This window comes from Homarus americanus, unplaced genomic scaffold, assembly GCF_018991925.1.
Source record: "Homarus americanus isolate GMGI-L3 unplaced genomic scaffold, GMGI_Hamer_2.0 scaffold25013, whole genome shotgun sequence".
Lineage (NCBI taxonomy): Eukaryota > Metazoa > Arthropoda > Malacostraca > Decapoda > Nephropidae > Homarus > Homarus americanus.
The window spans coordinates 802,061-828,808 of NW_024722158.1; the positions used below are offsets into that span (position 1 = coordinate 802,061).

Sequence of the window (26,748 nt, forward strand, 5' to 3'; positions counted from 1 at the left end):
GTGGATCGTCCTTACAGATGAGTCGTCCTTACAGGTGGGTCATCCTTACAGGTGGGTCATCCCTTCTGGTGGGTCATCCTTACAGGTGGGTCATCCTTTAGTTCTCTCTCTCTCTCTCTCCTGTATTCTAAGTCATGATGTATTAACATGTTATTGTTGGTGACAGGTTGTTGAGCTGTGGGACCGAGTATACCAGGCATGGGTGGCAGCTCACCCCCAGCCTCCAATGAGAGGCCCAGTTGTCACTTCAGAAGCTGTTGCCATGACTTTTGACTCACTCGTGGAGGGGCTACGCAAGACTCCAGGTCAGGCAACATTCCTTTTTGTTTCCTGTTTTAGTACTGTATTTCAAGAGGGGAAGGTTCCACACAACAATGGAACATATTACAGTATAGGATCCTACTGTCATGCCAGGCTGTGATGTCACAACATTGTGTTAAAGGCAGGAGTAATGAACACATCAAGAAAGTTTTGTTGCCTTCCTTCATTATTACTTGATATGCCAGTTTTCTATTAACCCATTGCATAATACGAAAAGATATAAAGGTATCAATTACTGTGATGACATCCCTCAGGCCTCTTTACATAGTACGGTATTGTTGACACCATTTGTTTAACAGTTTTGTTGATTAAATACACAAAGGGCATCAGGTGTGGCTCATACCGTACTGTATAATTATGTCCTATACATAAAGGGCATCAGGTGTGGCTCATACTGTACTGTATAATTATGTCCTATACATAAAGGGCATCATGTGTGGCTCATACTGTACTGTATAATTATGTCCTATACATAAAGGGCATCAGGTGTGGCTCATACTGTACTGTATAATTATGTCCTATACATAAAGGGCATCAGGTGTGGCTCATACTGTACTGTATAATTATGTCCTATACATAAAGGGCATCAGGTGTGGCTCATACTGTACTGTATAATTATGTCCTATACAACATCTTGGACCCCTTGTAGCTTGAGAAGCAAAGTAGCAGCAACAGAGAGTTATTGTTGCTGCTACTTGATGTAAAGTATCATTAAACTTGGGGCAAGAAATGGTAACTTACTGCTGGGCAAGAAAGGGTAACTTACTGCTGGACAAGAAAGGGTAACTTAAGGCTGGGCAAGAAAGGGTAACTTAAGACTAGTCCTTGTTTTATTTTATTTTTCATGATAATAAATAGTTTTTACCTTATTGAAATTTTCCATCAGCTTACAGTGTCACAGGGAGGAGGGAGGGGGAAGTGAGGCACCACCAGCCATATTATAAGGTCAATTTACAAAATATACCTAATGGCCACCCACTAGAGGTGTCCATGCTGAGGAAGAGAGACCAGTGGACTATGTAGGATCCCTCAATTGTTCTTGACAATTTTTTCAGTGACTATTTTGGAGCCCAGTACTGTTCATGAGTCCACAGCCTGTGTGTAAAGAATTCCCTTATGTTTGTTTTGTATGATAACTTGGTGAGCTATATTATAGTTTTCTATTATTGGAGATATGAAGATGTTATAATATGTATGAAGTATCATACACCATAAGAAGCTAATCGCATGAGACTATTAATATCAATAAAAAAATAAAACAGATCTCATGCTGACACAAGTAGCAATTACCCAGACCCCACCTGGTCACTTACGGTACACAGTAACTCCTCTACCATGGTTTATGTCTCCAGGGCAGCCATGGGTCATGTTGTCTCCAGGGCAGCCATGGGTCATGTCTCCTGGGCAGCCATGGGTCATGTTGTCTCCTGGGCAGCCATGGGTCATGTCTCCAGGGCAGCCATGGGTCATGTCTCCAGGGCAGCCATGGGTCATGTTGTCTCCAGGGCAGCCATGGGTCATGTCTCCTGGGCAGCCATGGGTCATGTTGTCTCCTGGGCAGCCATGGGTCATGTCTCCAGGGCAGCCATGGGTCATGTTGTCTCTGGGCAGCCATGGTTCATGTATGTTGTCTCCAGGGCAGCAGGGCATGGGTCATGTCATGGGTCATCGTCTCCAGGAGCCATGGGTCATGTTGTCTCCAGGGCAGCCATGGGTCATGTTGTCTCCAGGGCAGCCATGGGTCATGTGTCTCAGGGCAGCCATGGGTCATGTTGTCTCCAGCCATGGGTCATGTTGTCTCATGGTTCATGTATGTTGTGTCCAGGGCAGCCATGGGTCATTGTCTCAGGGCAGCCATGGGTCATGTTGTCTCCAAGGCAGCCATGGGTCATGTTGTCTCCTGGGCAGCCATGGGTCATGTATGTTGTCTCCAGGCAGCCATGGGTCCTCATTGTCTCAGAACAGCATGGGTCATGTTGTCTCCAGGGCAGCCATGGGTCATGTTGTCTCAGGGCAGCCATGGTTCATGTATGTTGTCTCCAGGGCAGCCATGGGTCTCATTGTTTCCAGGGCAGCCAAGTTCATGTTGTCTCCAAGATCAGCTATGGTTCATGTTGTCTCCAGGTCAGCTATGGTTCATGTTGTCTCCAGGGCAGCCATGGTTCATGTTGTCTCCAGGGCAGCCACATGGTTCATGTTGTCTCCAGGCCAGCCATGGGTCATGCTGTCTCCAGGGCAGCCATGGGTCATGTTGTCTCAGGTGACCATGGGTCATATTTGTCTCCAGGTCAGCCATGGTTCATGTTGTCTCCAGGGCAGCCATGGTCATGTTGTCTCAGGTCAGCCATGGTGTTGTCTCCAGGGCAGCCATGGGTCATGTTGTCTCCAGGTCAGCCATGGGTCATGTTGTCTCCAGGTCAGCCATGGTTTATGTTGTCTCCAGGTCAGCCATGGTTCATGTTGTCTCCAGGGCAGCCATGGGTCATGTTGTCTCCAGGTCAGCCATGGTTCATGTTGTCTCCAGGGCAGCCGTGGGTCATGTTGTCTCCAGGTCAGCCATGGTTCATGTTGTCTCCAGGGCAGCCATGGGTCATGTTGTCTCCAGGGTTTGTGTCTTTATATACAGTAATGACTACAACCTTCCCTTATGGCTCATGTATTAATATGCTATGAGCAGATGTGTGTTACAGAGAGTTGTGTACATCTGGTTTCTCTTATCCCCACTTCCTTCCTTAGTTGAGGGAGAGGAACTAGTTGCTGCCACAGGTTAGTTATTCACACCATTATGTATAGCATGACAAACAATATGTAGCTACTGTCAGTGGCTCAATAAGTTATTCACACCATTATGTATAGCATGACAAACAATATGTAGCTACTGTCAGTGGTTCAATAAGTTATTCACACCATTATGTATAGCATGACAAACAATATGTAGCTACTGTCAGTGGCTCAATAAGTTATTCACACCATTATGTATAGCATGACAAACAATATGTAGCTACTGTCAGTGGTTCAATAAGTTATTCACACCATTATGTATAGCATGACAAACAATATGTAGCTACTGTCAGTGGCTTAATAAGTTATTCACACCATTATGTATAGCATGACAAACAATATGTAGCTACTGTCAGTGGTTCAATAAGTTATTCACACCATTATGTATAGCATGACAAACAATATGTAGCTACTGTCAGTGGTTCAATAAGTTATTCACACCATTATGTATAGCATGACAAACAATATGTAGCTACTGTCAGTGGTTCAATAAGTTATTCACACCATTATGTATAGCATGACAAACAATATGTTGCTACTGTCAGTGGTTCAATAAGTTATTCACACCATTATGTATAGCATGACAAACAATATGTAGCTACTGTCAGTGGTTCAATAAGTTATTCACACCATTATGTATAGCATGACAAACAATATGTAGCTACTGTCAGTGGCTCAATAAGTTATTCACACCATTATGTAAGAGGTCTTACAATTAAGTTCGTGAACTTGCCGCGTGGTTCAACAGGCAGCAGCACTCTAATGAGTGAGTGGTGTGTGTGTGACCTTGATCCCTTCCCATACTACCCCAGTTGTGCCGTTGATCTCAAGCAAGTTGGACGTGTGCAGTGGCAGCTAATGTATTTGAGTGTTTTCTGGTTTTGTCGCGATTATGACAATTGGTTTAGAACAAAGACCAAAAATCAAGTTTCTCGTGAAACTGGGGAAAACTGGGCCTGAAATTTGGGACATGTTAACCAAAGTGTATAGAGATAATGCACTAGAGAAAACATCAGTTTTCAGGTAGATAAAGCGATTTTCTGAGGGAAGAGAAGACGTGACCGATGATGACAGAGAAGGACGACCAACAACGAGCAGGACTGAGGAAAACAGTGAAAAAAATTAGGAAAGTTGTGTGAACTAAAAGGTGATTGACGGTGAGAAGCATTGTAGATGAGGTGCACATTAACAGGCAAACAGTTAGAAAGGCTTTGACTGAAGGTTTGAAGATGAGAAAAGTGTGTGCGAAAATTATTCCGAAAATTTTCCGTGAAGAACAAAAGTAAAGAAGAGTTGAAATTTGCTCAGACCTTTTGGAAATAGAAGAAGCTGGAGATGACCTGCTTCACTGAGTCATTACTGGTGATGAGTCATGAGTCTATCAATACAACCCTGAAATGAAACGCCAGAGCGCTCAGTTGAAAACTGCAAACTCACCGCGCCCCAAAAAGTGTTGCATGTTAAAGTCGAAAGTGAAGACAATGCTCTTCACTTTTTACAATTGTAAGGGTGTAGTTCACAAAGAATTTGTTCCCCCAGGTCAGAGTGTGAACCAGTTTTCCTATCTCAATGAAAATATCCAAAACTTTTCACTAGAAACAATTGGATCTTGCATCATGACAATGCCCCAGCACACATGGCATTGATTGTGCGGGAGTTTTTGGCCGAGAAACAAATTACCTTACTGAAACACACCCCATTGTTCACCTGACTTGCCCCCGTGTGACTTTTTTCTACTTCCTTCTCTGAAGAAACACATCATGGGGACACATTTTCAAGACGTGGATGACATTCAGAGTAGCACGACAGCAGCTACAAATGCTCTTCCAGAAAGTGAGTTCCAACAATGTTTCCATGGGTGGAAGAAACGCTGGCGTTCATGTATAGTATTGCAAGGGGAATAATTTGAAGGGGACCACAGTGCCGATCCTCAGTAAGGTACGTACTGGCACCTATAGCATGAGTTCATGAACTTAATTGTCAGACTATATATAGCATGACAAACATTATGTAGTGACTGTCAGTGGCTTTAAGCTTGTACTGTAATTCCATCATATGCAGTACTGTATAGCAAAAGTATAGTACAGTGCAGTAGAACGTGGATAGAACGCAAGATACCTTCTAAGAAAGGTCGCTTTAAACCGAATTCTCACTAAATCTAAGTGTTGTTTCAATGGAATAATTTAGTTTGGTACTTGAGAGAAACACAAAATACTAAAAAGACTGAGAGTCTACCCAGATGACCCTCAGCCCATCTCCTAGAATAAACAAAACATTGTTTTTTGTAGTATTATGTTAAAACAAACAAGTCATAAATCAACAGCTAAAATTAAAGGATGCAAAATGGTCTGTTTACTGGCTGGGAAGATGGTGGGGGGGGGTGTGAGGTGATATGTTTGACAGTTGATGCCAAGGTCTAGTGCTTATTTATTTATCTGTCCTTAAGGGTGACTTTAAGTTTTTCTCTTTTAAAATGTCACTGAACTGACATGGGAGAATATAATTAACATTGCTGGAATTCTTATAAGATAGTGATTAATTTGAATATAAACATGCTATAGCTCGCATTAGACATACAAATTTTTGTTTTAATTTAAGAATTTTATTACAAAGAGCAAAACAAAATTTTTCATGCAAAGTATATATTGGTACATTTATTTTCAAATTATTTGCTGTCTTGCAAGGATTCCAGCAATACAAATTATGTTCTCCTAACTTTTGTCTATGACATTATATAAGATAAAAACTTTAAGCCTAAAACACCAAACCCTGGCTGGGAAGATGGGGGGAGGGAGGGGGGAAGGGTAGGGAGGGAAGGAGGGTAGGGAGGGAAGGAGGAAGGGGTGACAGTGACATGTTTGACAGTTGGCGCCTAAGGTCTAGTGAAGTACAGTGACCCCTCGTTTAACGAACACCTCGGTTAACGTAATTTCGATTAACGAACTGCCTTCCATAAGGATCTTCAATTCGGTTAACGAAAAAAATTCGGTTAACGAAGTTCTTACGAACCGACCTCAACATGTTTTCGCTTGCACTGACCGGGCAACCAGCTTTAGTATCAGTCCGCCAATACATTAATCGGTTCTAGGGCTTAAATTCCTTACTATTTTAGTAAATATCAAGAAGTTTATACTATTCAATAATTTTAAAAGTTTAATATTCAATTTTTAGTCATTTTAACAATTATTGAACATAATTGAAGGTAAAGTGACTAGTTTAATGCGGCATCAGCCTCTTAACACAGCAAACAGGAGTTAGTCTTTCTCTGTTTTCACTGGAGGTAACATCTTGCTTGAGACTCTTCAACTAAACGCTTTTTTTCTGTGTTTCCAAGCAAATTATTGTCATTTTGAAATATATTTTACATATTGACAATATATAATGCAGTGCAGTGTTGATTTAAAGAAAATAATCTTGAATTACACCAAGAGAGCTAAAATTTTATGGGTGAAATGGCGCCATGAGGTGACTTCTCTTCCACCCCAATGCCTTCTCTTCTTCCTTCTCCTCCACCTCCATTCTAAATCCCATCATCATCATCATCCAGGAGCCTTCTACATACACACCTCAAAGTAAGTGAACTTTTCTACCATTTTTGTTGAATTTAGGAAATTTTCGGTGAGCTGGAACCAATTACCCAAAAACCCATTGAAACAATGGTTTCGGTTAACGAACTTTTCGGTTAACGAACGACATTCTGGAACGGATTGAGTTCGTTAACGGAGGGGTCACTGTATTTATTTGTTTATTTATGTCCTTTAGCTTGAGTTTATGTTTTTCGTTGCTTATAAAAGTCACAGAAGTGACCGGGGAGAATATAATTAACTTTGCTGGAATGCTTATAAGATAGTGATTAACTTGAATATAAACATGCTACAGTTTGCACTGGACAACAATTTTAGTAATCATTTAGTACATTATTTTGAGTACATGTACAGTACAGCTTTGCCCTTAGGACAGTGTAGCGTGCCCAGAGAAACATTAGGAGCAAAATTTTAAATATGATGCGCCAGATTGACTCACACAAAATAGGAAAGATTCGCTTTAAATTAAAACATTGTCCTTAATTGTGGGTGTCGCTTTAAATCAATAATCTTAAATTCATTCGCTTTAAATAGACATTCTACTATTGTCTTAAGGTTTTACTATAAGTACAGCAGACATGGGCAACCTTTCCTCAGTCATGGGCTGCATTATGATATACCGTATATGTCGGCGTATAAGACGGAATTTGAACCTTAAAAAAATCAGCCCAAAATTAGGGGTCGTCTTAAGCGCTGGGTATAAAATCCGAACCTCTACATCCTGTGGTTTAGTGTGTCACCAGTGGTGATGGAGAACATCTTAAAACACTCGCCTTAATCCCACGGTCCTACCACTAATTATTTTCTACTGAAACTTACGTTTGGGAAGCTGGATTAAAAATATGATTACCGGTATTTTAAAATAATGAAAATGTATTATTGGTTAATATACTGTAAATACCATAAAATAACAACATAATAAATGAAGGTATCATCACGCACCGCCCGCCATTTGCAACTGCTTCCGAAGTAAACAAACAGCCAGTCCTACCGATCGTCTCGCGAAGCAACTTTATAAATTAAAGAAAATACCTGCTGTGTATTTTATTCCTACATTTCTAATATATTGCAGTATATTATAAATAAATAAATAAACATAAATAAATAAACAAATAAATCGATAAATCCATTTCAAGTAAATGGTAAAATTTTACTTGACACCGACATTAGTTCCAGTAAAAAAAACCGACGCTTAAGTGATGTCACTAGTGTTTACGCTACACCAGCTGGTAACGTTTGATGCAGATTATGGTAGGTAGTTGACAATATTTTGCCATTGCTTGAAGTTAATTGGCCTTATTTTAAATAACCATGGATGTGTTGCTTAGCAGTGTGTTTAACAGCATCACTCCACTGGCCAGTGGGATGGTTGGTAAAGGACTACTGGGTCAGTAAGCTCCCAATGTTAAGTGTCACATTTGGGGTAGTCTTATACAGCGAGTATAGCTCAAAACCTACTTTTTAAATGGAAATTTTGGAGGACGTCTTATACACCCCGTGGCCTTGTACACCGACATATACCGGTAGGTATTTTTCTGTGGGCCAACCCACCAAAATTTATATCCTTCCTAACCCAAAAGTAATGTCAATACAATATTGTATTAGCACGGATAGTGAAACAGTTTATCATCACGTCCACCTTACGATATTTTCAGTTTATAATCAGTCTTTTTCCCATTTATAAAACCAATCCACCACACTAAACTTTTAAGTAATATGTTAATGTTTCTTGGCATTTAACAGAAGGTGAGTGAAGCAGTCTGTGAATATGTTGATTTTCCTACAGTTACAGCATTTCTCTTACCTATGAGACACACCCACCAGATTAATGTTAATCTTGGTGCATGAAGAATTACAATGAAACAACCTACAGTATAGGGACATCTATTTATGTACTTATTTTATATATTCATTCTTGTCTACTTGGGCATATATATATATATATATATATATATATATATATATATATATGTATATGTATATATATATATATATATATATGTATATATATATATATATATATATATATATATATATATATATATATATATATATATATATATATATATATAACATATATATATATGTATATATATATATATATATATATATATATATATATATATATATATATATATATATATATTAAGGTATTAGATGGTAATGGCAGTGGGCGCCCTTTGAAAAATCGAACCAGCACAAGAACACTTAAATCTACTAAACAAAATGAATTGTCCGTGACCATTGGAAGGATAGCATTTGTGACTGGGATGAATGAGACACACTGTAAAATTTAGAACTTATATTCCTCAACACTACAAACACAATCAAATAATGGTACACCAATATACGCCTCTTAACAACTTAAAAACACTACTCTGGGGAATAAAAGTTATACATGATATAGAAATTATTAGAACTCAGGCAACAATAAATTTGATGTTAAGAAATGTTGCTTGCACACATGAAACAGGCCTTAGGGCTTTCAACAAAATAATATCCAGCACTGAGAAAATGGTATATTCAAAATGAAATTAATAACTCCACAATGAATAGGCCTTAGGGCACTCAATATAATATCAGTCACTGAGGAAATGGTATTAAAAAATAAGAAATTAAATACCTCTACAATGAATAGGCCTTAAGGGCTTTCACAAAATAATATCAGTCACTTAGGAAATGGTATTAAAAATAAGAAATTAAATACTCTACAATGAATAGGCCTTAGGGCACTCCAACAAAATTATATCACCCAAACAGATGCACACTTCCTAACCTAACTTAAACACTACTCTGGGGAACAAGGTTATACCTGAGATCAGAATTATAAAGAAAAATTAAATGCATTAAAGAATCAAATCAAGTATCCTCCGGCCACTTAGTGACACAAACATTCAAAAACAATACTATCAAAATTGTTTGAAATATTAAACTACCGTCAGATGATATCAGTAACTGAGAAATGGTATCAACTACACCCAAATAGATTGTCACTATTATTGGTTTGTTACTGGGTCCACCAATCCCGTGAACCATGCTCCACCCAACTCAACATACACCGTAATAAAGGGAGATAAAATTTTCCTCTAGGTATCCCTAGACTCATGGTCTCAGTGTGCGGCCCTGTATCACTCAGCTGGCCTCACTTTACCCCCAGTACATCCATGAAACGGAAGGGAGTGAGCCAATCAGACCTTGTACAGTTGAGAGAAGCTTTAGCTTCCCGTTAGCAAGAGGGTTTCACTAAGCTGCTCGAGACATGTGGTGTTGTGAGCCGAGGTAGAGGAGAGCTGATGACCCCAACGATCGTCCCGTCGTCAGCTGGGCACCCAGACGGTTAGATTCCCACAAGAGATCCTTTGATACCCAGCTAAACAGTGACAGGCCTACACTGATCGGTCCAATGGCAACAATCGCCACCCTCAATCATCAACGGCAGTCTCAAACGGCAGTCAATGTCTCGCTGTCATCACTCTCGCATTCAATTTCTCGCAGTCAAGTGGGTTCTGGCGGAAACCCTGAAATGAACTCACTGTTAGCTCTAGTTTACTTTACCACTGCCCTATCTAACCCTGTCTGAGATCGAATGAGACTTACTTGTTATACTGCAATAGTGCAACACAGGTGACTAGGCCACGTGACTATTTCTGTGACGGACGCGCAGGGACGTCTTGTTTGTCTGAATGCTCCCCGTGACTGAGAGAGAGCCCGCCTCGTGTCCTCTCAAGGCGTCAGCTTAGGCCTACGTGACATATTTTCCGCCTAACTAATAACTCCTTGGGACACCCGTAACATTATTCAGACTGATAAACGATCTATAATAATTTCAAATTCAATAATAGTCCCTTAACTTCATGAATCGCATCATTATTAATTCGGCAAATTACATTTAATATCATATAGGCCTAGTTCCACAACCTCTCGCTATGTGCGGGGAGCGCTCTCTTCCCTCAGACGACCTTGAACGCTCAGTTTCGCTAATGGCGGGGCATTTGAAATTTCTGAATATTACATATATATATATATATATATATATATATATATATATATATATATATATATATATATATATATATATATATATATATATATATATATATATATATATATATATATATATTACAGTATTACCCGCCCTAGCAGCGGTTTTTCACTTAGCGTTTTATCATATCTGGTGCCTCGCCAAATAGACTTTCACTTAACACAGATTTTCACATATCTGTGGTGAGTATCTGCTCGAGCCGCTATTTTTAGGTGCCCACCCGCCACCCTGCCTGACTGCCTGTTTTAGCTCATAAAATTCATACAAATTACCCGGCCAGAATATAATTTACATTGCTGGAATTCTTACAATTTGATGATCATTTTGAATATAAACATCATAGATTTTGCATTAGACATACAAATTTTAGATATTATGTTTACTGAGTAAATATGTTATCTTTTGTGCACAATATATGACATTTATATTCAAAATATTCCTGGTCCTACAAGGAATCCAGCAATGTCAATTATATTATCCTAACTTTAGTTTGAGGTATTATTTATTAAAATCTAGTGGTTTTCCCCCCAAAATTTCTCAGAGAGGGAAGAGCCAGCAGTGTAGTGTGAGAAGAGGGGAAGGGAGTTGAGTCCATTATTTGAATGGACATTAACTTGGCGACTGTATTTCTCTATTTCTCTTAAGTATTAATTGTAAGCATGTACCATCATAAAATTAAGATGTTATTTTTACTAGAACATAAGTATTGTGTCGGAAAAAGTAGAGTTTGGGGGTCGGGCCAGTCTCTATTGGAATTAATCCCATATGTTCTGTTGTTCCATTTACGTGGATTTCACTTAACGCGGTACCCTGTGGGTTCAATTGACCGCGTAAATCTGGGTACTACTGTATGTATATATATATATATATATATATATATATATATATATATATATATATATATATATATATATATATATATATAACAGTCAATTAGACCCACAGGAGTACGCGTTAAGTGAAAATCACGTAAATGGAACAACAGAACATACATACTGTGCATATATATATATATATATATATATATATATATATATATATATATATATATATATATATATATATATATACACACACAGTTGTACCCCACTTAACGCGGTCAATTGAACCCAGAGGGTCCCGCGTTAAGTGAAATCCGCGTTAAGTGAACAACAGAACATATGGGATTAATTCCAATAGAAACCGGCCCGACCCCCAAACTCCACTTTTTGAAGGCACATACCTATGTTGTAGTAAAAATAACATCTTAATTTTATGATGGTACATGCACACAATTAATACTTAAGAGAAATAGAGAAATACAGTCGCCAAGTTAATGTCCATTCAAATAATGGACTCAACTCCCTCCCCCTCTCACACTACACAGCCGGCTAACAGATGGTCGGTCGGTCCCTCCCTCCCCCCCCCACCCCCCACCAACCGTCCCAAGGAGATGTGTGGGATAACCTCAAACTAAAGTTAGGAAAATATAATTGACATTGCTGGATTCCTTGTAAGACCAGGAATATTTTGAATATAAATGTCATATATTTTGCACAAAAGATAACATAGTTACCTAGAGAAAAATTTTTATCTAAAAATTGTAAGTTTAAAGCAAAATATATGATGTTTATATTGAAAATGATCACCAAATTATAAGAATTCCAGCAATGTAAATTATATTCTGACCGGGTAATTTGTATGAATTTTATGAGCTAAAACAAATATCTTCAGTTAACCCTTTAGGTGCGTAATTAATTTTCCCGCCGGTTCCTGAAAAGTGTCAATTATCCTGCCAAAAATGAATTTCATATAATCACATTTTCTATATGTTTTTCCTAGAGAACTTTTAGTATATTTTCCAAATCTGGAACAAAAATTCACATATGTGTGCAAATTTTCGAGAAAAAATGACATTTATACCCAAAAATGCAGGAAATTGGTATAAATCAATGTCTGGTATATGGCAAATAAATTTAATCAATTTGGTTACTAAACAGCAAATTTAGATATGTATTACATATTCAGATAATATCAAACAAAATAGTACAAAAATAAGCTATATTGCATTCAGGAAATACTCCTATACCTCAATACATAATATGTCCGCATGTCGTCTCATTTGGGGAAGTTTTTTCAAGGCCGTGGGATATCCCCGCTTGTCGCATTTAATTAATATAATATTTTGGGCGGGTAAAGGTTTACCCGCATGCCGCATCCAAAGGGTTAATAAAAAAAAAATAATCTTCACGACACTATCTGTCAATCAAAGTACCCCACCTTGCCTCCCCCCCTCTTCCAACCGCGCGGTCAGTCCCAACCCTCCCCCCCACCCCCCACCAATCCTCCCTTCCAGAGTTTTTAACATTTAGTATTAAATAATACCTCAGATTAAAGTTAGGATAATATAATTGACATTGCTGGATTCCTTGTAAGACCAGGAATATTTTGAATATAAATGTCATATATTTTGCACAAAAGATACCATAGTTACCTAGAGAAAAATTTTTATCTAAAAATTGTAAGTTTAAAGCAAAATATATGATGTTTATATTCAAAATGATCACCAAATTATAAGAATTCCAGCAATGTAAATTATATTCTGACCGGGTAATTTGTATGAATTTTATGAGCTAAAACAAATATCTTCAGTTAATAAAAAAAAAAATAATTCTTCACAGGGTAACAGATGGTCGGTTGGTCCCTCCCTCCCCCCCACCCCCCACCAACCGTCCCAAGGAGATGTGTGGGATAACCACTAAATTTTAATAAATAATACCTCAAACTAAAGTTAGGATAATATAATTGACATTGCTGGATTCCTTGTAAGACCAGGAATATTTTGAATATAAATGTCATATATTTTGCACAAAAGATACCATAGTTACCTAGAGAAAAATTTTTATCTAAAAATTGTAAGTTTAAAGCAAAATATATGATGTTTATATTCAAAATGATCACCAAATTATAAGAATTCCAGCAATGTAAATTATATTTTGGCCTGGTAATTTGTATGAATTTTATGAGCTAAAACAGGCAGTCAGGCAGGGTGGCGGGTGGGGCAAATCTAAAAATAGCGTCTCGGACACTCACCGCGTATATGTGGAAAAAATCCGCGTTAAGTGAAAGTTCAGCTTTGGCAAGGCACCGCGTATATGCGAAAACGCGTTAAGTGAAACCGCGTTAGGCGGGGTAAAACTGTATATATATATATATATATATATGGTTAGCGTAGGAGAAAGAAAGAGCCGATCCATCAGTATCCCCAAGGTCATTGTTGTTTCACCATGAATAACCGGAACTCCCAGACAATAAAAAGCTTGCCGAACAGCGATTGGTGGGACTGAGAAATGCCTCCTAAAGAACCCAGGGTTCTCTCAGAGGAATCAAGAAGAGATGAGACGTCAAGGCGACGAGGGACATGTTGAGCGAGTCCCATGTCAAGAACTCAGTGTTACACCCGGGAAGACCTGGTATCTCTCACACCACCCTGTGTTGAATCCCAACAAGCCAGGTGATGCAAGGGCCAGACCTTAACAACAAATTGATGGGAGTCCTCATCAGATTCAGACAAGGAAAGGCGGCACTCACGGCTGATATCGAGGCAATGTTCCTCTAAGTGCGAGTAGTACCCGAACATCGAGACGCCATACGATTCTTATGGTGGACGGACGACCAGCTGCCAGGGGCCCCACACTTTCCAAATGACAGTACATCTCTTCGAAGGTATGTGTAGCCCTTCATGCGCCGTGTATGCGCTACAACGAACATTCCAATATTACAGGGAAAATCTCCATGACGACATCAAGAAAGCGAATCGTAACTTCTACATCAACGATCTGCTTCTCTCAGTAGATTCGCCGGGGAAGGCAACGATAAATACCCATTGACCGAGACAGCTGAGGAAGAAGGGCGGATTCAGACTTACGAAGTGGGTCTGTAATCACAAGGAAGTCCTCAAGGCAATTCCACAGACAGAGAAAGCCGTGGGAGTAAAGGAAATCATTTGAAAGACGACAGGCTCCCCACTGAACGAGCGCTGGGAATCTCGTGGGACCTGGAAAAGGACGAACTAGAGGTCCGGGTCCAGATCCCTAAGAAACCAGAGACAAAAACGAAGCCTTCTGAATATGGTTAGCTCCATACATGACCCACTGGGATTCATCGCTCCAAGCGTCACAAGAGCCTAAATTATATATATTCCAAGATGAGTGTAGACGAGGTATTGGGTGGGATGAACGAATCTCCTTCATGTGTGGCAAGGCCAAGCTAGCCCCTCTGAAACAGCAGACCATACCTCGACTCGAGCTCTGCGCGACAGTACTGGCTGCCAAGACTGGCAAACAACTACGACGAGAACTTGAATCACAAATAAACAGATCAGTGTTCTGAACAGACAGTACGGCAGTCCTTCAGTACATACAAAACACCAAAAGATGCTTCCATTCCTTCGTGGCCAACAGGAGTGGAAACAATACAAGAGGACTTCAATGCAGAACAAAGGCGCCACGTGAAGTCGGCACTGAACCCAGCCGACGACGCTAGTTGTGTACTACATGGAACAGAGCTCAACGATGAGGGCAGGTGGATTCGGGGACCTGCTTTCCTCTTGTTGGAAGAAGACGGTTGGCAAAAGAGTACAATGAGGGTTCCAGACCTCACAGACGTAGACCCAGAGGTGAAGAAGGAAACCACGGTGCTGACGACGAACGCTGACCAGGGGGAAGGTATCCTCAATAAGCTATGGGCCAGGTACTCCTCGTGGCATCGACTTCTGAATAGCGTAGTGTAGATTAGAAGGTTTATAGAATGGCGGCTGGAGAATCAGACATAACCGAAAACATCGACTCAATGTCAGCAAATTAGAAGATGCGAAGTTAGTTGTCTCAAGATTGATACAAAGGAAGGGATTTCCCCACGAGATGGACGCGCTGGAACGAAGACACTATCTCAGGACTGGTGACGTAAGCAGACTGGAACCTTACCTGGATGCAGACTGCCTGATCAGAGTAGGCGGTCGACTAAAGCGTGCTGCTCTCCATCCAGAGCAAAGAACCCCATACTGTTACCCAGGGACAAAAAACCACAGAACTTATCGTACAGGAGGTACATTCGACCAGGGCTGACCACTCTAGCTGCGCTGTGCGAGCACACACTAGCTGCGCTGCGCGAGCACACTCTAGCTGCGCTGCGCGAGACATATTGGATACCCAGGGGCCGTAAGTTGATAGACCGAGTACTACGTACGTGTGTAATTTGTCGAAGAAGCAATTGGAATCCTACCCACCAACGCCAAGCTGACCTGCCAGAGGACCGGGTACATCCAGAAGATCGGCCATTCACTTGCACCGGAGTCGACTGTTTTTTGGTCCCTTTATGGTTAAACAAGGCCGGGCCCTGGCGAAAAGATCGGGATGTTTGTTTACATGTCTGGCCACCCGTGCTATTCACCTGGAAATCCTCACCTCACTGAACACAGACTCATTCATCAACGCCATGAAGAGGTTTACATCCCCCAGAGGACCTCCCAAGCGTCAGATGTAAAGAAGGTTCTCCAGGGGGTGATGGGCACACAGGTACTAGACGACGAGCGACTCAACATCCTGTTCTGTGCCGTGGAAGAAATCGTCAACGGGAGGCCCATCACCCTAGTAGCACTCACTCCGCTTCACCTACTGCGAATGCCCGCGGGAACCCTGTCCACTGGAGGCGATCGGTCCATAGCAGAAGCGTACCGATAAAAATGGAAGCATTCCCAATTCATTGCAGACCAATTCGGGAAGAGGTGGGTTAAGGAATATCTCCCGACACTCCGGCAGCGACAGAAGCACTTCCGGGCGCACCTGTAACAGCACAATTTGTATTATATAAATACTTACCCAAATGTATATTACCCATGTATTCACCAAGTCATTCATCCATGAGTATGAATCAATTGGTGAGTTTGACATTTCGTCTGGGGAGTGGGTGAGGTCAAGCTGGGTCAACACATTTCAACAACAACATCCTGTGAGGAACGCCTGACAACTCCCTCTCCCTGGTGAGAGAGAGAGAGAGAGAGAGAGACTATCATATCACCTGTTACCCAGTGAACACCTCACTTAAGTGCTCTCCCATAAAAGTGTACTAAGACATTTCCCTTAGCAGAGAAGGTACAATATACTCTCAACTGAACTCAGTACCTGTGAAACTATATTTTTCTACAATAAAAGAAAACCAACAAAGTGTTTACTTCAGCCCTGCCACTTATCAAATCAAGAACTAATATATACAGGTGCTTCCCTATTTACGACTGCTTGGACTTACGTCCATCGGTACTTACGACCTGCTCTGACCTTACGACCGTTGGGACATACGACCGCGGCAGTCGTGACCAAAAATATTTTCAAATGACCTTCGCATTTTCTATACTGAAACGTTTCTGTCCCGGGCGAGAGCGTGGCGGGCGGGCTTCGGTCGCCGCGTGGGTGTATTCACTCAGTGGAGCGTTTAGTTGGTGTTTGGCTATCGTATCCTATACTGATCGCGCTGTGAACTTTCGTTATTATCGTTTTTAATTGACTTTATAATGACTGGAAAGCGTAAAAGTGAGAGTGCTGGTGGTGTTACAAGGAAAAGGAGACAGGCAATTACTTTTGAGATGAAAATGAAGATAATAACACAGCATGAGAATGGAAAACTGTAGCAACAATCTCACGCGACCTAGGTTTCTCACACTCGACTATATCCACTATTCTGAAGGACAAGGAACGTATTTGTGATGTAGTGAAAGGAACAACACCAATACAATAAAGGGAACTAAAATTTCAAAGAAAAGACAAGGTCCTATTCATGATATGGAAAAATTATTGGTGATATGGATAGAAGACCAGATACAGAAGCGTGTACCCTTAAGCCTTCTAAGCATACAGGCTAAAGCAAGAAGCCTGTTCCAAAGCCTGAAGGAGCAGGCAGGAGATGAATGTGATCAAACCTTTACAGGAAGTCATGGGTGGTTTGATAGATTTAAAAACGCTACAATCTACACAATGTTAAGGTGAGTGGAGAGGCAGCTACTGCTGATGTTGGTGCTGCCAAAGCTTTTCAGGAGGAGTTAGATGATGTGATTGTGGAAGGGAATTATTTGCCTGAGCAAATATTCAATGTGGATGAGACTGGATTATTGTGGAAGCGCATGCCTGAGCGGACATGCATCCACAAAGAGGCGAAAACAATGCCAGGATTCAAGGCATTCAAGGACAGAATTACACTTCTGTTGGGGGGAATGTTGCTGGTTTCAAGCTAAATCCCTTCATGATCTATCATTCAGAGAACCCCAGGGTTTTTAAACATGTCAGCAAGCACACACTGCCAGTGTTTTATCGCAGTAATAAGAAAGCCTGGATGACCTTAGCACTGTTTGAGGATTGGTTCATGACTTATTTCATTCCACGAGCCAAGGAGTATTGTCTGCAACAACGGATTCCATTCAAGATTTTGTTGATTTTGGATAATGCTCCGGGACACCCACCACACCTGGACGACATGCACCCTGATGTTAAGGTAGTTTACATTCCACCTCACACTACCTCTATCATCCAACCCATGGATCAGGGTGCTATTGCTGCCTTTAAAGCGTATTATTTACGCACGACCTTCGCTCAGGCTGTTCCTGCTACTGAAGGTGAGAAAACGTTCAGAGAGTTTTGGAAGGAGTACAACGTTTTGTCATGTATAAAGAACATTAGTGCAGCATGGGATCAGGTTACAAAACATTGCATGAATGGAATATGGAAGAAAATCCCGAAAAGATATGTGAACAGTTTCAAAGTATTTAATGAAAATGAAGTTATTTCGGATATTAGTAACAAGATAGTGGAGTTAGGTAAACAGCTGGAGTTAGAAATTGATAATGAAGATGTTGGACAGTTGGTTGAAAGTGTAGCAGAAGAGCTCAGTAACGAGGATCTTATTGAACTAGATGCACTGAAAATTGCAGAGGAAGAAGAAAGACAAAATGTAGAAGAAGAACCTGCACCCCCCAAAAAGTTTTCAGTGAAACAAATGGCAGAGGCATTTGCTACAATTAATAAAGGAATGCAAATGTTTGATGGCATGGATCAGAATTATGAGCGTTATGCCAAAGTTGACAGAATGATCCAAGATGCACTTGCTTGCTACAGAGAAATTTATAATGAAAAGAAAAAACAAACTGTGCAGTCTAAATTGGACATCTATTTCAAGAAGTCCCCCAGTACTGGCTCCTCACGCCCCACCAGTGCTGCCTCCTCACGCCCTCAAGATGATCCAATACCTTCAACCAGCAAGTTTCTACAGTTCATAAACCTATCTGAAGGAAGCGACATTGATGACCCACCCAGCCCTGTCTCCTCCTCTGCTTCTTCCAATTAATATACTGTAGTCTCCATGTATCCTGTAAATAGAAAATTATGGGGGCCCCATGTGCATTCAGCTGACTACATTAAAGGTAAGTGCTCAGTCACACTGTATCCGTCCCTCATTATTTATTACTTTTACTGTACTGTATTTCATTGTAGATTTTTTATTTTTTTTTAATTTGAAAATTTTTATTTTTTTTTATTTTTTTTATTTTTTTTATTTATTTATTTATTTTTTTTTTTTTTTATCTATGTCGGACTTACGACCAGTCGGACTTGTGACCTGGATTTGGGTCCCTAACCCCATCATAAGTCGGGGAGTACCTGTATATAAATATATATTGTGTGACCAACACACACCGCAACTTCCGCACTGGGGACATCGTCGTCATATCTGTACATCCTCTCCCAAGGAGCCAATGGATGCTGGGAAGGGTACCGGGTGATGACGGCCTGGTGCGGCGTGCCAAAGTAAAGATGAAGGACTCCGTGTTAATACGTCCAGTGACAAAGCTCTGCCTATTAGAGGGAGTCGGAGAGTGAGACTCCCGGCAGACAATGGGTTTCGAGCAAGCTCAACAGGGGGAGTGTTACCGCCAGTAGAATAATCTAGGAGAGAGAGAGAGAGAGAGAGAGAGAGAGAGAGAGAGAGAGAGAGAGAGAGAGAGAGAGAGAGAGAGAGAGAGAGAGAGAGAGAGAGAGAGAGAGAGAGAGAGAGAGAGAGAGAGAGAGAGAGAGAGAGAGAGAGAGAGAGAGAGAGAGAGAGAGAGAGAGAGAGAGAGAGAGAGAGAGAGAGAGAGAGAGAGAGAGAGAGAGAGAGAGAGAGAGAGAGAGAGAGAGAGAGAGAGAGAGAGAGAGAGAGAGAGAGAGAGAGAGAGAGAGAGAGAGAGAGAGAGAGAGAGAGAGAGAGAGAGAGAGAGAGAGAGAGAGAGAGAGAGAGAGAGAGAGAGAGAGAGAGAGAAAGGAGAGAGAGAGAGAGAGAGAGAGAGAGAGAGAGAGAGAGAGAGAGAGAGAGAGAGAGAGAGAGAGAGAGAGAGAGAGAGAGAGAGAGAGAGAGAGAGAGAGAGAGAGAGAGAGAGAGAGAGAGAGAGAGAGAGAGAGAGAGAGAGAGAGAGAGAGAGAGAGAGAGAGAGAGAGAGAGAGAGAGAGAGAGAGAGAGAGAGAGGAGAGAGAGAGAGAGAGAGAGAGAGAGAGAGAGAGAGAGAGAGAGAGAGAGAGAGAGAGAGAGAGAGAGAGAGAGAGAGAGAGAGAGAGAGAGAGAGAGAGAGAGAGAGAGAGAGAGAGAGAGAGAGAGAGAGAGAGAGAGAGAGAGAGAGAGAGAGAGAGAGAGAGAGAGAGAGAGAGAGAGAGAGAGAGAGAGAGAGAGAGAGAGAGAGAGAGAGAGAGAGAGAGAGAGAGAGAGAGAGAGAGAGAGAGAGAGAGAGAGAGAGAGAGAGAGAGAGAGAGAGAGAGAGAGAGAGAGAGAGAGAGAGAGAGAGAGAGAGAGAGAGAGATTTAGCTTTGCTGAGGTGTGAAACAGCTGGCCCTCGGCTCGGGCTGACTAGCTCGGCAGTCTCTATCCGTCCAGTGAACTATCAAGTCAGGGAGTTAATAAGTCCTATATTAGACCCGAAACATGTAAGTTTTATATGGTTTAACACCCTACTCTACTCAAATATATCATATGTAGTCGTTAATAGTGATGGAACATACGATTGAATTAATTATCTCATATGTAATTTGTACTCTGCAGGTTTTGACCGAATAAAGAACAATTGAGTCCTACGTGCAAAGGTCTCAGTATCGCACAGTCGCTTATTGGGCGGTTACACTTATCTGACCTAGGATATGTCCAAATACCCCTCTTCTATGGCCTTAAAATGTCTCTGAAATTGATCAAAATTCTAAAATTCATTTGAAAGGGGGCTTACAGCACCCTCCCCCCCCCCTCCTCACTCAAACCCCCCAGCAGATTAGGCTCACTTTGCTCCCAGGCTGTGGGAGCCGATCTGGGTGAAAGCCCAGGGCTGCTTTTTTGTCCCAGTCCATCCCTGCCTTCAGGTGATGACTATAGCTGCCTCGTGTCTCTCTGTCTATCTGTGTGTCTGTCTTAAGTCACACACACACCATAGCACCATCCCATCTATTGTTAAAATAATAAATAGTTTTAATTAAGTGTAGATTTATGGTTTGATAGTTAAAATTGTGGTGAAGTTATGACCATTATTTACTAACTTTATGTGTTATAAACTTCTCAAGTGTAAATGCAAGTGTAAATTATGTTCAGGTAAATTGTTTTTAAGAAAATTACTATATTGTAAATTATGTGTAAGTGTAATTTATTTGTAAATGTAGAATATTTGTAAGTAAATTATCTATAAGTGTAAATTTGTTGTTCGCAGGTATTGTGAGTTTCTCATTTGTGAGTGATGTGGTACGGGACAACCTGGGTACTGTGGTGAGTGTGCTAGAGTCAGTGTGGACCATCCTGCTGGGCAACCTGAGCCTAGCCATGTCTGCCCTCACAACTGCTGCTTCCCTAGTGTTCAGTGGCTCCCTCTCTCTCCTCAATGCTCTCATCAGTGTGGTGAGTTCTATACTGTTGTCTGGTGATGTTCACTCCTCAGGGTAAACTTAACCATGGTCATCTTTGGTTATAATGATGTATAATGGAATGTTACCACCCTCAATACTTTTACACACGTCCTCAGTTACAGTACACCACAGGCTGTGAAAATTAGGCTCTGAGCTTATATTAATTTCCTAAGAATAATTTTTTATAATCTAATCAGTGTTTGAACTTGCAATGCAATAATTAAATTGATGTCAAGTACATAGGATGGCAATCACACTTTATGGTGAACCAGCCAACTACAACCTAGGTCTGTTCATGAGTATAGAGGGCCCCCCAATTTTCTCGGATTTTTACTTTGCAGTTCTCGGTTATTCGCGGATAACACCCTGGATGTACCCAAGAAAGTCTGTAGGTAGTTTTAAAGTTGCCGGCATTTTTGCGTCTGGGACAGGAAGCCATTTGTTGTAAAGACAGTAATTTCCTTTACCTGTATTGTAAATATAATAATAATAATAATAATTAACGGTTTATTGAAAAAGTTCTGCAGCCCGAAGGCTGAAAATATACATTGGACATAAATGACTTATTACATACAATGGTGGTTTAACAAAAGCCTTCATTAGAGAAAGGTAAAGGAACATACAGTGAACATACTGATTAATGTAGGATTGTACGTATTGAACAGCAAACACGTAGTGTAGTAACTCCCTCCCAGATGGTGTTAGGAGGGACCTCACATGATGTAGTAGTTCCCTCAGATGGTGTTATGAGGGACCTGACGTGGTGTGTGTGTTTACACACACACACACACATATATATGTAGCAAAGCACAAAGCAGGGGACTCCCAATTCAGGGATAGGACACACACTTGTAGTTGTCTCTCATTTACATAAGAACATAAGAATGGAGGAAACTGCAGCGGGCCTATTGGCCCATACTGGGCAGTCCCGTTTACACCCAACCCCTATTGCTCATATAAGCATCCAACCTATGTTTGAAGCTATTCAGCGTATTCGAGTTAATGATGATATTTGGTAACTTATTCCATTCATCCACTACTCTGTTTCCAAACCAGTGTTTACCGATTTCACGCCTAAATCTAAATTTATCTAATTTAAAACCATTGTTACGAGTTCGCTCCTGGTTGGATAGTTTGAGTACCTTTGTAATGTCCCCTTTGTTTAGCCCTGCCTTCCACTTATACACCTCTATCAGGTCGCCCCTCGCTCTACGTCTCTCGAGGGAATGCAAATTAAGATGCTTTAGCCTGTCTCTATATTCAAGGTTCCTAATGCCCGGGATTAGTCTTGTCATTCTCCTCTGAATTCTTTCCAAGGATTCTATATCCATTCTGTAATACGGTGACCAGAACTGAACTGCATAGTCCAGGTGTGGTCTCACAAGAGCAAGATACAGTTTTAGGATGACCTCGCTAGTCTTGTAACTAACACTCCTTTGTATGAACCCAAGTACTTTATTAGCCTTGTTACGAGCAAAAACACATTGTTTACTTGGTTTAAGGTTCCTACTTATCATTACTCCTAAATCTCTCTCGCAGTCGGATTTCTCTATGGCATCGTTGTTCATCTGGTATCTGGTTTCCCTGTTTACATCTCCTATACTGAGTACTTTACATTTGTCCACGTTGAATTTCATCTGCCATTTTTCAGACCATTCGAAAAATTTGTTTAGATCTTCCTGTAGTTTTGCCGAGTCCTCGTCAGATTTAATAACACGTCCTATTTTAGTGTCATCAGCAAATTTACTTATGTTGCTGTCTATGCCGATATCTATGTCGTTTATGTATATAATAAATAATAATGGTCCAAGTACTGAGCCTTGGGGAACACCACTTGTGACGTTGCTCCAATGGGACTTAGTGCCGTTAATGCTCACTCGCTGTTTCCTGTCCTGTAACCACGCCCTAATCCATTTAAGGATGTCACCTTTGATGCCATGAGCTTCTACCTTTCTAATTAGTCTTTCGTGGGGGACTCTGTCGAAGGCTTTGCTAAAGTCGAGATATACCACATCATAATTGTGCCCCTCGTCCACCGATTCGAAAACTGATGAAAAGAATGTTAATAGATTAGTTAGGCAAGAGCGTCCGCTTGTGAAGCCATGCTGGGAATCATTGATCAATCTGTGCTTCTCCAGGTGATTTCGAATAGAGTTTGAGATGATTGCTTCCAGTAATTTGCCTACTATTGATGTTAGACTGATTGGGCGGTAGTTAGAGGATAGTGATCTATCCCCCTTCTTGAAAATCGGTATTACATTCGCTATCCTCCAGGATTCTGGTACTACACCTGTTTTTAAGGACATGTTAAACAACTTTGGTAAGGGCATACTAAGCTCTTCCTTACATTCCTTTAATACTCTGGCAAATATCTCATCGGGACCAGGTGACTTATTAGGCTTTAGTTTGTCTATTTGCTTACTAACATCGTTACTAGTCACTACTATCTCACTTAATTTATTTTCTTCACTATCTCTGAATAGAGTCGGTGCCTCGGGTATCATGTTTAAATTTTCGGTGGTGAAAACTGTTGAAAAATATTTATTCAAATTATTGCTCATTTCTCTGTCGTTATCAGTGAGCTCGCCGGTGTCTGACCGTATTGGTCCAATCTTTTCTCGTGTTTTAGTTTGATACATTTGGTAGAATCCTTTGGGGTTTGTCTTCGCCTCCCTTGCTATCCTTACCTCATTATTCCTCTTTGCTTTCCTTATCTCGGTTTTAACCCTACTCGCCAATACCCTATAATAGTCCCGGAGGTGAATTTCGCCACGATTTATCCTTCTACCTATAGCCTTCCTTTGGCCAATGATGTTCCTTAAATAATTATTAATCCATTTAGGGTCATTGTTGTCTGATCTGAGTGTTTTGTATGGTATGTTCTGCCTTTGTGCATTAAGTAACTCACTATTTAAATTGTCGTGGAACTCGGCAATCTCAGATCTCGTTATCAGGTCGGTGTCATCTGACAGGTTCACGGCCAAGCGCGACACCCCCTCTCTCAGCTGCCTCTTTAAACTGTCAAAGTTCGCCCTTCTGAAATCTGGTACTTTAGTGGAATTTTCCTTACGTCTGCCCTGAAAGTCTAACTGGAATCTAATTTCTTTGTGATCGCTGTTTGCAAATTCATTCCCTACCTCGACCCTGCTAATGAGGTTTTCTCTGTTTGACAGAACTAAATCGAGTATATTATTACCCCGTGTTGGTTCAGTTATATGTTGACTTAGAAAACAGTCCTGGATAGTCTCGAGAAAATCCTCTGATTCTGAGTTACCTGTAAGGCTGGGACCTAGATCAGACATAACTAGTTATTATACATTATACTTACAAAACAAGCATCAACTGTTATGACAACATATTGGTACCACACAGTCGTAGGAATTAAACAATAAATAATAAACCCAACCCACCAGCATAACACAGGGGGGTGGTTGTTGGTGTCTACTCGCTCCAGGGTGAATGTGTGTAGAGCAAAGCTAGTATTAGCCTTATTCTGGCTTACAGACTACCTCCACGAGATCATCACATTCTCCATATAACATTTATTATGCTCAATCTATCAAACACACCCTAACAGAGCAAGAAATACATGGGACACACCTGGTACTGGGCCCGCCCGATGCGTTTTTGTTATGTAAACAACGCCGTAGCGTCCCTCCAAATTCCATTTCAAACCCACAAAATATATTTAGGTTTTCCTCCTCGGGGCTTACAAAAATACATATCCACCTCAATAATATTCTAAATCACAAAATAGTTGTCTCTCGAGTTTCTCATACCACATATATACAATACTACTGGTAAAATAAAATAAATATTTGGCAGATTTGACTATTGACGACCATTTTGAGACCCAGAGACTTGCTAATTTTAAGGGCAAGGTGAACAGTGTTTGTGATATTACTTATCTTAAACTATGGTAATATTTTTTGTATTTTGAACTGAAACATTGTGGTCAGTTGATTGGTGAATGGTAGGGAGAATTTTAATTTTACATAATACAGTACAGTACTATAATACCACTCACGGTACAGGTGAACCCCGTTAACCAATGTCCCGATAACCGCCGCTTCTCATAACCGTTGATTATATATGGGGGAAATACCCCTGTAAGTTTCGTTGATACCCCTGAGATCCGATGATTGGGAGAGGCGCGACAGAGCTGTTTTGAATTTGGCAAGTGGTGGCGTGGTGCAAATTGTTGCCACCAGAGGGCTCTGCGCATTGCCTCTGATTCATTCCCGCCATCTTTGCTCTTGTTTACACTTACTATGTGTCTGACTTAATTTTTTTTTTTGTCTTGGTGTGCTACTCAGTCATGCTTAAATGCCCCAGTGGTAGTTCCTCTTGTAGTGGGCAGCTTGATGTGATGTCTTAAGGCATAGTAAGACATAATAAAGCATAATAAGAGTGGTGATAGATCAGCAAAGAGTGGCAGAGACTTGAACTTGCCACCCTAGACTGTCCTCAACACAGGTAAATAACAGTCTCAATTTATGCTTTACATTGCTTATTTAAGTCTTATTATGCTTGCTTTATGTCTGCTTTATTTTCTTGTTTGACAGTGTGCAGTACAGAGATATATCAAGGGTAGATGGGAGGGTGGCCGGTCACTAACACCCTGAGTTGGTTATGTTCTTATGGGATTAATTTCTTCAGTAACCGTTCATTCACTAACTAACAACTTTTCCCGGTCCCTATATGGTCGGTTATCAGGGTATACCTGTACAATCCTGTAATATTAATGCATATTCATTACATATGTTTTGATTTTGTTGAAAGTTTAGACTGTGTGAAAAGTACAGTACTATAGTAATGTGCCCATTAAGAAATCCTCTTGCGCGTCAGATACTGTACCAATCAGTTATACAATACTGTACAGTATACATCAAATATTCTGAGCCAATCTGCTATGATATATCATAAATAACTGGTACAGTATTTAAAAGCAAATCTATCAACTCTTCACCATGCAGTGTTACCAGATCATGTGGCTCATACCATGCACGTTGGGTTGAAATGGCTTCATGCTGTTTACTGTACAGAACATGCTTTAATAGTAGTTTGTAGTGTAAATATTATTGCTCTT

The 26,748-nt window shown here is 40.6% G+C and overlaps 1 protein-coding gene across 1 annotated transcript in view; it reads left to right on the plus strand.

Moving 5' to 3' along the window:
* The window catches only part of LOC121862000 (transmembrane protein 245-like), a 143,087-nt gene that overhangs the window by 46,334 nt on the left and 70,005 nt on the right, over window positions 1–26,748 (plus strand). Inside the window, exons 5-7 of the mRNA XM_042359928.1 lie at window positions 167–305; window positions 3,058–3,087; window positions 21,467–21,651. Coding sequence (XP_042215862.1) covers window positions 167–305; window positions 3,058–3,087; window positions 21,467–21,651 — 354 coding nt within the window. The remainder of the gene's footprint in view (window positions 1–166; window positions 306–3,057; window positions 3,088–21,466; window positions 21,652–26,748) is intronic.